This window comes from Zonotrichia leucophrys, chromosome 3, assembly GCF_028769735.1.
Source record: "Zonotrichia leucophrys gambelii isolate GWCS_2022_RI chromosome 3, RI_Zleu_2.0, whole genome shotgun sequence".
NCBI classification, from domain to species: domain Eukaryota; kingdom Metazoa; phylum Chordata; class Aves; order Passeriformes; family Passerellidae; genus Zonotrichia; species Zonotrichia leucophrys.
This window is the reverse complement of record NC_088172.1, coordinates 73,906,022-73,919,429: the sequence shown is the minus strand read 5'-3', so window position 1 is coordinate 73,919,429 and position 13,408 is coordinate 73,906,022. Positions and strand designations below refer to the sequence as shown.

Sequence of the window (13,408 nt, the reverse complement as noted above, 5' to 3'; positions counted from 1 at the left end):
CCCACAAAATACATCAGTGAAAGCTGAAGTTGTCTACAGCTGTGCAAATTACATCACTCCTGCCTGGGCACTCCACCTTTGTTAAAAAAAAAATTGAAAGGTTGCTTTGTTTTCTCCTGTTTTTTTAAGTTCTCCTGCCAAGGCTGTACCCAAGTCACAACCACAGACAAGTCCCAAGGAAATAACTGAGTGAGAATATCCTTTTACCTTTCCAAAGGTGGGCAGCAAAACATGAAGGTTGATGAAACAAAGGTGGCGTATCCATGCAAATGTAACTGGTATCAAAAACACCGTGTGCGTGCTCCACCCCATAGAAGACAGAAAGAGAAACATTAGTAGGTTTCCATGAAGTCTGATTCAGCATGGAAATCTAAAATGACTGAGGGCTTTTTAAGAGATTAACATGGACAAGTTTTAACAAGTTTAACTGTGTTTTTCTCCAAGTGCCATTGACTGCAACGCAGAGGCCCCCAGAGCGATGTGAAGAGAGTTTGTGACAGCTGAGTAGCACCAGCCAGTGAAATCCTGGTTACACCAGCAGCAGCCATGGAGGCTGTGCCTTCATTTAAACAGTGACAGGATGTCATCCCGTGTTTTCAAATTCTTGATGCATGTATTAATAATCCAGTCTCTGTGATGATGCCCATTACTGAAACACTAAGGAAAGAGTTTAGGTTTCACTCAGGAAAGCAGAGGGATGTTGCTAGCACCAAGCAGGATGTCCTTCCTGTGCTGTCTTGACAGCACACAGAGAGAAGCTGTGTTTCACATGTGGAATATACAGGACAAATCAATGCAGCTGAGTTATGAAGCTCCAGTGATGTCTGCCAACTTGAGCAGGCGCAGCCCTCAGCCTTTGTCACATCAATCTGTTTATTAGCAGTGGCAGAGGGGGTGTGCAAGGAAGGCTCTTTTCAAGCTCCAGCTCAGCAATTAATGCTTCAGGGCTTAGGTCAGTATTTGTGAGCCATACCTGAGACACAGGTGCTCTGTGCTGACAGGAGTAAACTGAGGCATGGAGGGATACCATGGCCTCTCCTCCTGATCCCCAGGAGCAGTCACATCTGGGGAGCAGAGCTGGGAAGCAATCCCAGCAGGGCACCACCCTCTTCCGACCTCCTGAGCACCTGTGGCTCTTTCCTGGGAAGTGCAGGGAAATCCATGCTGCATCTCCACATATGGAAAACCACGTCCAAAACCACATCCACTCTGTCACAGCTCCCCACCCTAAGCAGCACAGCCAGTCACCAAGCTCTGGTTACAGGCAGGAAGCAGGAGTTGGCAACCACTGAGGTGGGCTGGAAACGTGGCAAAACCCAAGTGCTTTGTGAGACCCAAGTGAGCCCACAAACACCCTGACCTTCTGGGTACCTCAGCAGGGAGAACTCTGCCACACTGGGAAGTCCCCAGCAGCTCCCAGGAACTGACCCATGTAAGCCACGGGAGGCTGCAGAGCAAAGGCTGCAGAGGCCTTGAAAACATCACTCAGGCCTGCGGGAACTGGATGGGGTCAGCCCGGCTGAGCAGCCCGAGGGGACAGAGGGGGCACAGGCTGGCAGAGGGGCTCGGGCCGGCCCACAGCGATGAAGCCAGGAAGGTGCACGGCGAGAGAGACCAAGAGAAACTCACCCAGCACAGGCACCGGGGGCTGCTGCTCCCACAGAGGCCCGGAGTCAGGAGAGGCTCTTCAAAGCCTTCCTCAAAGCCTTCCGGAGGGTTTGCGGTGCCGGGCCCAGCCCTGCAGCTCGAGGTGCAAGCCCGGGTCTGCGGCAGGACTGCCTGGAGCTCTCTGCCCCCCGAGGGATTTCCAGAGGCCGCCAGGCCCAGGCGGGCCGGCAGCCGGGGAGCCTCGGCCTTCGCCCGTGCCCCGCGACAGGCACCGCGGCCCCGGGAGCCGCGCACGCCGCTCTGTTTGCGCTCCCGCTGTTTACACACACGAATTTAAAGCATCTCCCCCGGTTTCTCCGCAAATTGCTGCATTCAGATGAAGTGGCAGCTGCTGTAATTAAGACACAGTTAATTACATATCCCCTTAATTGCAATGATAGGATTTTGTCAATTTGGTAAATAAGAATTGTTAGGTTTCTTCCGGCAGACGCAGGCTCGGCGGGGCTCAGATGCGGCTCCCTTTGTCCGCCGGCCCCGGTGCCAGCGGGGCCCAGCTCTGCCGGGACTGCAGCCGCCCGCGAACTGCCCCTGCGTGGGGCAGCGGGGAGGGAAATGCTGGGCCTGACATCCAGGGCAAGCGCCGTGCTGGGAAACTTCAGGGGCAGGGCGGGTAAGTTGGCAGGTTGGGCAAATTTTCTCAATCCTTTCTTTTTCTTTATTTAAGAAAGAACAAGATAATGGAAATGAGTTGGATTCCTGGAATCTCCCGCTCACCTCCTGCTGGGCACAGACCACGGCTGTCACTACGAGTACTGTCACAACCTTCTAAATTCCAACTCTGCCCCCAAGAGTGACTACAAAAAACCCCTCTGCCTATTTCTTTATTTACTGTGTCTATTTTCCTTCCTTACTGACTGTGCTGAATTTGCGAATTGTTCTCCTACCTCGCCAAGTCCAGAGCCAGCCCTCTGTCCCTGGTCTCACACACTGTGCCGCCCCACAGCTGGCACGCTGCTCTTGCAGGGACAAGACTCCACCTGCACCAGGATTACCACGTTGGTATGATTTTGTCTGAAAGGAGATATCAGGAGGACAGAAGGGTTGCTAAATGCCACGGCTGAATCTGCCCATCATCACCTGTTTCTGGATGAGAGCTGAACTGTGCTCCCGCAGGAATGGCCAGAGCCCGGAGTCAATGTGAAGAGAGCCCTTTCCTTCCTGCTCTGGAGGCTGCCTGGTGCCCATGAGATGTATGTCCCTTTTGGAATTTCTGTTTAGTGATTCAGTACACAGAGCTGTCATCCATATTAATTAATGAAGTGTGGTTGACTGAACAAGTATGTTCAGAGTGCTTGCACACAAAAAGGAAAAAATAATCTAACTAGGACCAATTATCTAAGATCATCCTAGACTTAGTAATTAGCTATCATTGGCTAGAAATTAATGAAAATATTGTTTATTTGCCTATTTGCCTCCCAATTCTTCATCCAACAGGCAAGCCCAACCTTCCCCCTCATGGGAAGCAGCAAGCACCACCTTTAGATAAGCAAAGCAAACTGGTTTGGCACAAGGCTCAGCAGCCACAAAGCAAAGATTGGGATATTTTTTTGACAGCATTGGCAAAGCTGTTGGTATCAGCTTAAATGGTGACATATTCAGACTTGTAGGATGTTTTCATAAGCCAACAAAGGAATGTGATTAGATGAAACTGCTTTGGAGTAGGTGCAGAGTTGGTCAGGCAACAAACAAACAAATCACACCTAGAAAGTGATTCACCTTCAGACAAGCAATTAATGGGTCCTGTTTTCATACAATTCACATTTTTCATCAGTGAAGTCAGCAATGGTAAAAAGAGCGTCCTTAGTAAATGTGCAGGTGATGCAAAGCTGAAAGGAGCTAAAAGTACATTAGAAAACAGGGTAAGAGTTCCAAATGGTTTTAACAAATTTAGAGAAATGGTCTGAGAAAAACAGGCCTCAATGCACTACAGCTGTGGGCAAGTTTCTATGTGTAAGCAAAAAAAAAAAAAAATCAATAAAGCAAATGCAAAATGGACTAGAATATGAATCAGCAAAGCTATGACATTGAAAAGCTGGAAAACATCATACCACAATCCATAATTAGATTTCCTGATACAAGATACTTGATGTCATCCATACCTTACACTCACATGCAAACATCAGTGAACAAACTGTGACCATTTTCAGATCCCAACTCCCCAGGGACAGAAAAAAATAAACCAAACATGCTGCCTTGGACATCTCTAAAAGTGACCTCCAAGCAGAGCCTCAGAGAATTGATTAGGCTGAGGAAAAAACTGGGACATAGCAAGTACTCAAAAGAGTGCTGCAGGGAAAAAAGGCAATAACCTGTCCTCCCTATCCATAGCGAACAGCCCAGAGAACAGCAAAGCCTAAACTTGCTGAGGAGAGATCTAAATGGCTGGTAGGAGAAACCTTCCAAGGGTGAAACACTGGAGCAGATTAACATAGAGGCCTATGATGTCTCAGGGTAAGAGGTTAGGTCTCTGTCACTAAAGGCAGAAATCCTCCTCCTATCCCAGAACCTCATGGTCTCTCTGCCTCCAGGACTCTGTGTCTCAGGAGAAAGCAAAGACACTTTGCTTTTCCTTTTTTCTTCTTCCCTGTCCCATCTTGTGTTTCCTGAGGTCTCCTTATTCCAGTGCTGAGATGTAGGTCATAGCTCGTATGACAGAAGGGTGCATAAAAAAATCCAGACTCAAATTACACCTATGCTTCTAATTCCAGAAAGGTTAAAGAAAGCTTTACTTTCTGTCTACAGCTAGTAAGATGCCCTGCAGAGTATGTCCAGTAAGACATCAGAAAAATATTTACCCTTTAAGACCCAACCCTGGGCTGTCTCCCATGTCAGATCTTTTTTTATTTTCTCACCCTCTGCCTTTCTTTAAACTTCATCAGTTAGGAGGTGTTCCTACACTCAGATCTAGGAGTAACTTGAGGAGAATGCAACCTGAGGACCAGCAGGTACTACAGTCTAATTTAGCAAAGTGCAGCAGCACTCAGGATGGTGGCTCAGGTGTGCAGGGGCACAAGTTTCCAAGTGGTTTGCTGACAGATCCTCTCCCCTGTCCAGCTCTTAGTCCCCCAAGACACCAGTCCACTTTGTTGTGAATACAGTAAAGTGCAGCGTTGTAGTAACCTGGCTCAAACAGCACCCCAAAATGCACTCACAAGGCTGACACCTGTGAGGCTGCTCCCCCTGCCCCTCAAAAAGCAGTAAGGAAAAGAGGAGCTATCACAAAGCCAGGCCTAGTCAGGCAGAGGGTCTTGCTCCCAGCAGCTCAGCAAGGCAAAGGGAACCCAAGCTGACAGCATCCATGTTTGTACCTGCAAGATTTGCCTTTCCTGATCTTCACTGCATAATTTTTCTAAGCCTGTAACCTCACTGCGTGGACCAGGAAAGGTAGGCTCACCTTACCTGGTAAGCTGCAGCCCCAGTCTTTGCCCAGTGTGTAAGCAGAAATACCACCTACTGAAAAAACTTTACTGGTGTGGCCTTCCCTGGTTCTCAAAAGCAGTAGAGACTTCATCCTGGAAAAAGAATTCCTATTCAGCATGTTAAGTTCTTTAAAGTTCAAAACCAAGACTGGGCCATTTTTTAGTGGTTTATTGTTATTTAGCACAGCAAATAGATTACAGATGGTCCTGCAATTTTAATTGTGTGGCTGTAGCATTTGGACCGACTGCTTCCCCTTGAGTGCACATGCTCCCTGCATGTCCCTACACAAAGTATTTAACTTCTGCCTTAGGTTCCTCTCTTCCAGTGGGGCTGTCTGTTAACATTGGAGCCACTCTTGCTCACAGCATGATGAGGATTTTTAATACAGCAGCTTTGAAAAGCTCCTGAGACTTGTAACTAAAGTTCTATGTGCAAAGTTACATGAGAAAGATGTATCCCAAGCATTCTAATGGCCAATCTTAAAACTATTTCTGGATGCATATCCAGGGTGGAAGATAAATTCTGAGCCCTTGAATTGCACACGAGGAGACAGGCAAGCAACCCAAAGTTTGGAAGAAACCTTGTAGATTCTATAGTAGACACAGTCACTACTGGCATCCTCTCAGGTAGCTGGGCTGGCAACCTGAATACATGACTCCAGCTGGAGGAAGGAAGATGCAACCTCCCCCTCTTCCCAAAGATGAGGGATGAGGAATGCTTCCCGCTGAAGCCACGCCAGGGTAAAACTGGAGAAGAATCACCCCCGGGGACGAGCTGGGGAGAGGAGAGGAATCTCTGTTGGTGCTGCTGACTATGATGAGGACAACAGTTGTGCAGAACTGGCTGACAGGGATATGGAAATGTTGGTAAATATAACAGTGATTCTCAACAGCTCATATTGTGTGTGAGTGTTGGAGTTGTCACTTTTGTATGTTGTATAGCTACATTTTCCAAGATTGACTGAAATTATCTAAAGCATGAAAATACATTCTTTTGTAGACTGGATTGGATAAGGAGTTTTTACATCGTGCTCTGCAACTAAGTGGAAGATGCAGTGGTCTTAGTTTCAGAAAAAAAAAATGAACTGTGGATATGTTCAAGGAGTTTCTAAGATGGTTGTGTCATGATACTATTCAAAACAATACTCCTACTTAAGATCTCTGGTGAGAACCGATTTTAACATCAAACTCCTGGAGCTGCAATATTAATTCACACTCCAGTGAAGTAGCTGCCATGGAATAGCCAAAACATAATTCACTGACTTTGACGGGCAACAAAACACAGAAAACATCTACTTTGTTTTCCAAATACTGGTGAGTCAGTGTTTTACACACAGCAGCCAAATTTCACTCCTCAGGAGGTAGAATAAATTATTACTTAATTGTGACAAACAAGCAGACCATATCAGACCATGATATAATGAATCAGTCTGTGAAGAAATTTTGCCTTGAATCACAGAACAGCACATTTTTGTCCTGAAATAAAACACTCTTTAAGTAAGTCAACTAGTTCCTGCAGTAGTTTCTATTGCAGGAGACCTGCCACTAATACTGTCCAACTCATTCTAGAAACTCCCATAGCTCTGCAAAATTTAACCTTTTGTAGAACCTTTACTATTACATGCAGACACTGCTTCTTTACTTCCTGGGGGATTCCTAATAGGCATGCTATCCCATGGTGAATTTTGCTATCAAAATGGAGATTAATACATTCAAGCCACATAAGCTAATTATTTTAGACTCAGCAGCACCTCCTGAACAAAAGCACAAACAAACAAAACATCCAAATATTTTACACCAATGCTTGTAGGAATCTGGCATGTTACACTCTGCGAAAGCTAAGGGAGTTTAGCAGATTCTGCCCCAGTCTTACCACCAGCCTCCTAAACCACAGAGCACACAGTATGTGCACAGATCAGGCTGTCAGCTGCATTAAAAAAATCCAATGAAGATTCTTAGTACTTCAGAGCAGTATTCTTTTGAGGAAAAAAAACAAAAAAGTCTGCCCAGCTTTGATTTCTTATATGAAAAAAATGCATTAATCTGCATAAACTCACATTTTCTTCAACAGAGGCAAGATTTTGCCTTGTTATCAATGTCGTCCCCTTATTCATTTTTAAATTCTGTACTGGGACAAAAATATTTCTTTTCCATGACTGTTGTTAAAAAAAAAAAAAAAATCACCTTTCACCACAGCTTGAGTGGGCTTCTTGCTCTCTAGTCGGCTGTTTGTACCTTCACTTCGCTATCCTCTATTTGCTTGTTTCATCAGCTCAGCTGTTCATCCTGGAAAGGATATCTGGTTTCTGTCACGGGCAGCTAGGATGGCTCCACAAGTCACATGCATCCAGAGGAGCTCCAGGGTGAGTTTGTGCATCAAAGTAAACCCATGAGACCCATGGAATAAGCCTTCCCCCTTTTATGCCTATTGTGGTCAACATTGCAACAACTTCTAGTTTGTTTTTTATTACTTTGATCTACAAAAGGAACAGGAGAACCCAGGCAGAGGAAACCAAAGCTACATTCAAAAGTTTTTGGCTGTACCAGGAGTGGTGAATGGCCTGAATTTATCATATATTTGAGAATCCAGAATGGAAATTGCTGTAAAAAAATCAGGATTTTTCTTCTCCCCTATGAAAATTTGTTGTATTGCACATTGACTTCTAATTGTTTGATGAGAAAAAAAGAAATAAAATGTTGTAGGCCATTTATATTGGGTAGCCAAGGCTTTGAAAATTCTTTTGATACTGAACTGATAATGCAGTCAGTTGCTTGACTGCAGAAGGCACAACCCTTATCAGGCTAATTACAAGTCAGATGGAGCCAATTGAACAATACTGAATTATTAAGGTCTTACTGTACATTCTCAGGCTGTTAATATCTATTAGATTACAGCTGCATTATACTGAGTGCTCATTTCAGCAGGAGATTAGAGAGTACATTTATAATTCTGGCCACCCTTTGGGTGGATCATGGTATTTACATACCATATGTCAGCATGAGATTAGAGAATGATTTATGCTTTTTGCCCAGACCTTTTGGTAAACTGCAACTGGCTCTGTAGTAAACTACAAGGCTGAAAAGCTCTTCCATCCTGACTCTGACAACTCGGCTCTCAGGAAAAGATCACCAGTGACTGGTACAATCACGCTTCATTCAAAGCAACAATTGACTTGCTCTTTTCTCAATACAACTGAGTGATCCATGCTGGTTTTCCTGTCAGAGTGACACAGAAGATGAACTAGGGAGGCGTGCTTCACTATTAACAAGCTAGTCCTAAGTTGCATGCAGGGAAAAAAAGTGAATAGCCATTTCATGTTTTGGAAAAAAGAGCCAACTACCAACACTCAGGTACCCCAGTTCCTTCTGTAAGAACCAGACCTTCTGTAACCACCAGACAATAACTGTCAACCAGGGAACAAGACAAGGAAAACCATCTGTACTTGGGCAATTGTTATCTAAGAATAGGTACTCAAATACACTATTGATAATTTCAGCAGTATTCATCAAAACAGCTAAAAAGTACCTGGATGCACGCACAAATAGATTAATCAGTGAAAAAATCTAGTGGAGTATAAGAAAATTGCTTTGACATTGTTGACTAGTGGTTCCAAAGTGGCAGGGAAGGACGCTGGGATTTAACACAGTGTTTTCTGTCTGAAGCTGAATAGAAGATATTTGAATGTGTATATTGCAAGGTATTTTAAAAATGTCACATCAAATGAGTTGTTACACTCTGATCAACAAAAAATGGTGTAAAATTTTAAGTCAATAATACATCCTCTGTGTGTACACAGGCATGCATGGCAGTCTATACCTTACCTTCAGTGTGTAAAGCTGCCAAACACCAAAAGTAAGTGTGTTGATTACTGTACCACCAGGTTTTTTAAGTTTCACTGTTTCAGACACTACTAACAGTATGGGCAGGAGAAAAAAACTCACCTGATTGCATTGTCTTTCCTTCCCAGCTATTTTGCCCTTTACTTTTTCTAAACCAGTCACACCTTTGATTATGTTTCAGTAAGAGAGCTGGCTGTGACAGCAAAAGGAGCTATCATCTTTTATCAGAAAGCAGATTTCCAGGGTGATGGTAGACGAAAGCACCATGACATCAACATCACATCTGCCCCTTCATCTGAGGCTTTTGTCCGTTAGCTGCATGTCAAAATCCAATTACATGTGGAACACAAATGGAAAGGCTAAGCAGCAGAAGTATCCCTCACTTTCCCTTATTTAGTTAGTAAAGGAGGCTCACTAATCTGTAGGGACATAAGGGCTATTAATGCTGCAGTACAGCACAAGCCTGGGAGATTGAGCCTCATAAATATTTCAGTGGCAGCAAGAACAGAGTGAGATCAAAATACCTTGTCTGTCATCAGCCTTGTCTGGTCTAACAGGTATCTGTGCCTCCTGTAAACATCCCATTAGCAGGAGGGGACACTTGGAGGAGAATCAATTTCAACTACCATCCTATGCTGCCATCCTCTCCCCTTACATGGCAGCGAATGAAGAGCCTTCAGAGAGAAAGCACAGAGAAAGAGCCCCAGAAATAGATGCTGTCAAAGTATGAAGGTTTTTCTTTTTACCACAGCTTACTACTAGCCTGTGACAGACAACAAAAAGCCTTTTGCCAATAAGTGGGGCAATTCCTTTGAGAATGAGTTCGATTCCTTTCTTGACTAATGAAACAGTGGGGAGGCAGAACACAGAATTTTATCTAGAGCTAAAAAATATGTATGTCTTCAAAGCCATTTACCTTTGCCCCTACTGGACACAGAGCTGAAAGTAAAGTATTAGGCTGCTGTTCTCTTCTTCCTTCTTGAGAACATGAAGTTTGAAAAAAATCCCTGTAATTTACAGTATTTGTTCCCACCACACTCAGTTTGGTGATAACATCCCATCTATTTCTCCATCTGTACAAGTGAAATAACGGGGAGAAAAGGTAGCACTGGAGGAGGGGAAAATTTGGTAGGGTGTAACCATTCTTTGACACAAGGAAAGTGTGCACCAGTCTAAGAATTCAACCAGAAAAACTTAGGCAAAACTAGCATGCAGGGACAACATAAAATACTTTACAGATGCCAAGTTTAACCACCTGAAACTGAGAAATTCTTTGTTCCAGGTCATGGGAGTAAATACACACCAACAGATCCTAGACCACATAGATCCTGGACAAGTATTGGTAGGAGAATGTTCTCAGCTTTCCAGGCCTGCCCTTGAATGGAAGACTCAAAGAAAAATCTTCAGCTGAATTTAAAAGATGCAAAAGAATAAAAATCAATATTGCATCCAAGGCAATTCTGTTTTGTTTCTTTCAAAATACTGCACAAATACTTTGCATCATTTTTGACTACTGCTGTATTGCTCAGAAATACTGCTGCATCTGGGAATATGAATTCCTCCACTGAAAAGCAATGGTAGTTTGTACAGTGGGGTTACAACAGTGAAAAAACTGAAACCTTGAAGGTCTCTGCTTGGCATAAGTGAAACACAGCTCCATGGATGTGTTTTATTTATTCACTGACTGTAGCAGGAAACATGCCCTCATTTATTTATTTATTCGCTTCTTGAACCAGCTAGGCCCACAGTCTTTGGCTGGTAGCTTCACTGACAGCACAAATCACCTTGGTGCCTCCTACAGCTATAAGGGAACAAGAATACTTAGTAATTATTACCTATTGTTCACATTGCAACATCAATTCCCTCTATTGCCTAGAAAAGAGTAACTTTTTTTCCTTCTAAATAAACACTGGAATTTACGTTTCACAGTTCTAGCCCTCCTTCTCTCCATCTGGGAACTAGGAAAACATTTTCAAGTCAAGATGTCCTTTAGCTACGAAGGGATGGTATGGCTCTCTCCTGGACTGCAAGACTGACAGCAAAACTAGAGCTTCATCTTCTCCAGGAAAAAAAAAAAATTAAAAGCAAGATCAGCTTGCTTTTTAATGCTGACGAGAATGATCTTTACATGCAATGCTGATACAAAGGTTTCTCACTGTATTTGCCTATTTTCCAGCATTCTGTGATATCCAACTCTTTCCTCACATTATGCAAGTAAAATACAGACCTCAGTAACTGCTCTGTCATATGCAAGAAATTCAACAAAAAACGCTCCTTAAAAACCAGTAGTTTTATCCTTCAAACCTCCTGTCTCTCCTCTTACAACAAGCAATTTTATATTGTGTCAATTTAGAATATAAAAATTGTGCTAACCACCTCAGCAGCAGCACAGTCCGACAAATTATTCCATTTCAGGTAACATGTGGTAACTCAAGACAAACAAAAAGGCCTCGTATCTTTTATTTTGCATTAGAATTTCCTTATATTCAGTCACATATTCTTATATGCAGCCAAAATCTACTAAACTAAATCTAAAACTGCTGCCCCACCCTGATACAAACTTGGGGTTAGGAAACAAAGTAAATTTTATTTGAAGTTAAAAAGAAGCACATGAAAACCACAGCACAGTGTGTAAAAACAGACATTCTCAGTAATCTGCAAAGGGAAAATATATTACTGGGTTGTTGCAAAAAGAAATCAGATTCTTTGGAATAGATAATAATGGTTATAAATTTAAATACTTCTGGAACATTTCCACATTTCCCATCCAAAATATGTCAGATGTCTTGAGGTGAACACTTGTTATTTACCCCACACCCAAAGCAAATACATGGAATACATTAAATGTTATTTCTACAGCATCTTCAACTTATAAATACAGAAGTGTCTGCACTTTGGCAATCCTCCAGAGATGGATCTTCAATTGACTCTGAAGAAAGGAATTTAAAAGGGCATCAAAATGTTAGACTTCTCACAAAATATAAATATAACCTCATATAATTAGGAGAAGAGTTTAAGATATGCGCCTTGGAAGTGGAGAAGCACAGAGTTTAAAATGCCAGCAAAAGAAAGAGTAACATTATAAAACATTTAACTCAAAATCAGAATGGTTCTTTAATAATTTCAAATGAACTTTTTTACAATATCAGTTTTCTAACTTTCTGGGCACACTTCCTGGTAAACACTTGAGTATCCTCTGTGAGTTACAAAGAGCAAGTTTCCTGTGTTATACAGCTAAAAAAACCTGGACATTCATAACAACTTGGCATCACATCTTCTTTTAAAAAAGAGATCACACAATAATTTAGACAGCATTTATAGCATTATAAAATCAGACTCCCCCTCTTTAATCACTCACAAGACCAGTCATTAAGAATACAACAGCTTTAGGAATACAAATAATGAGGATGTAAAACTATTTGTGCAAAACTGCATTATTTTTACTGTCTAAAATTTCAGGGAAGTAACACCGCCAAAAGCAGAGAGAGGATAACAAAGACAAACAGTCATGAAAGCAATGCTACCTTAGACTTGCAAACAGGAATTACATTATGAAGTAAATAGTAGGTAAAGAAAAAAAATCTGATGGCACCTTGAACAACAATGAGAAGTGTCCTGGTAACTGCAGTTGAACAGGAATTGATACAGATTCGTGTTAAGAGTCTCTTTCAGGAGTAGCAATTGATCTGGGGGTATCAACTCTAGCATTTCTTCCCATGCAAAAATCTATCTTTCCAACATCTTTGCTTTGCGGGCTACTAATGCATTTAAGAATGAGCAGTCTTTTGAGGAGTGTGCTTTCTTCCATGCATCTGAAATCTTTAAAACAGCTGGATCATTGATTCCCTGGATTTCCCTACTCCAATCCATTTAACTGCAGGAGAGAAAAAGCAAACTTCTGTTGTAAGTAATACAAGGCAAGAGTGTATCTTAAGATACAAACTCATCTTCTTAAGCACCACATTTTGAAGAAAAACACAGCATATACTATTCACACACTAAGAAATGATAACTTTGTCTGTTGTTCTCAAAGAATACACTGACAACTTCAAAAAGCAGGTATTCTTGAAACTGTCATAATAAATTAATCATTTTCACAGATTATAAGATAAAGGATAGTTACAAACTATCAGATAAGTAAAAATTTGCATATCTCCTAACTCCCAGCTTTGGATGAAACCACAGGATCACCTTTATTAGGGAGCATGGAGAAATTTAGCAGGTCAGGAACATATATATACACTCTCATATATAACTGAATTCTCAATATATACTCTCATACATACTCATATATATTTATACATATATATATATACTTTCATATATAATTCATCATACTAATTAATAATCCATAGTACCACTGACTTAATGATCATAGCAAAACTAAACCCCAATTATCATCAGTCTACAAGACACTTGAACAAGTTATGAAAAAAAAACTTAACTGAACAACAACTACAGTGTAACCCAGAGAAGGAATG

General features: G+C 42.2%; 1 protein-coding gene across 1 annotated transcript in view; it reads right to left on the bottom strand.

The window, feature by feature from the left end:
• Nucleotides 1-12,016: 12,016 nt before the first annotated feature.
• Nucleotides 12,017-13,408, bottom strand: part of ADSS2 (adenylosuccinate synthase 2) — a 36,614-nt gene continuing 35,222 nt past the window's right edge. Inside the window, exon 13 of the mRNA XM_064708819.1 lies at nt 12,017-12,801. Coding sequence (XP_064564889.1) covers nt 12,749-12,801 — 53 coding nt within the window. The 3' untranslated portion in view covers nt 12,017-12,748. The remainder of the gene's footprint in view (nt 12,802-13,408) is intronic.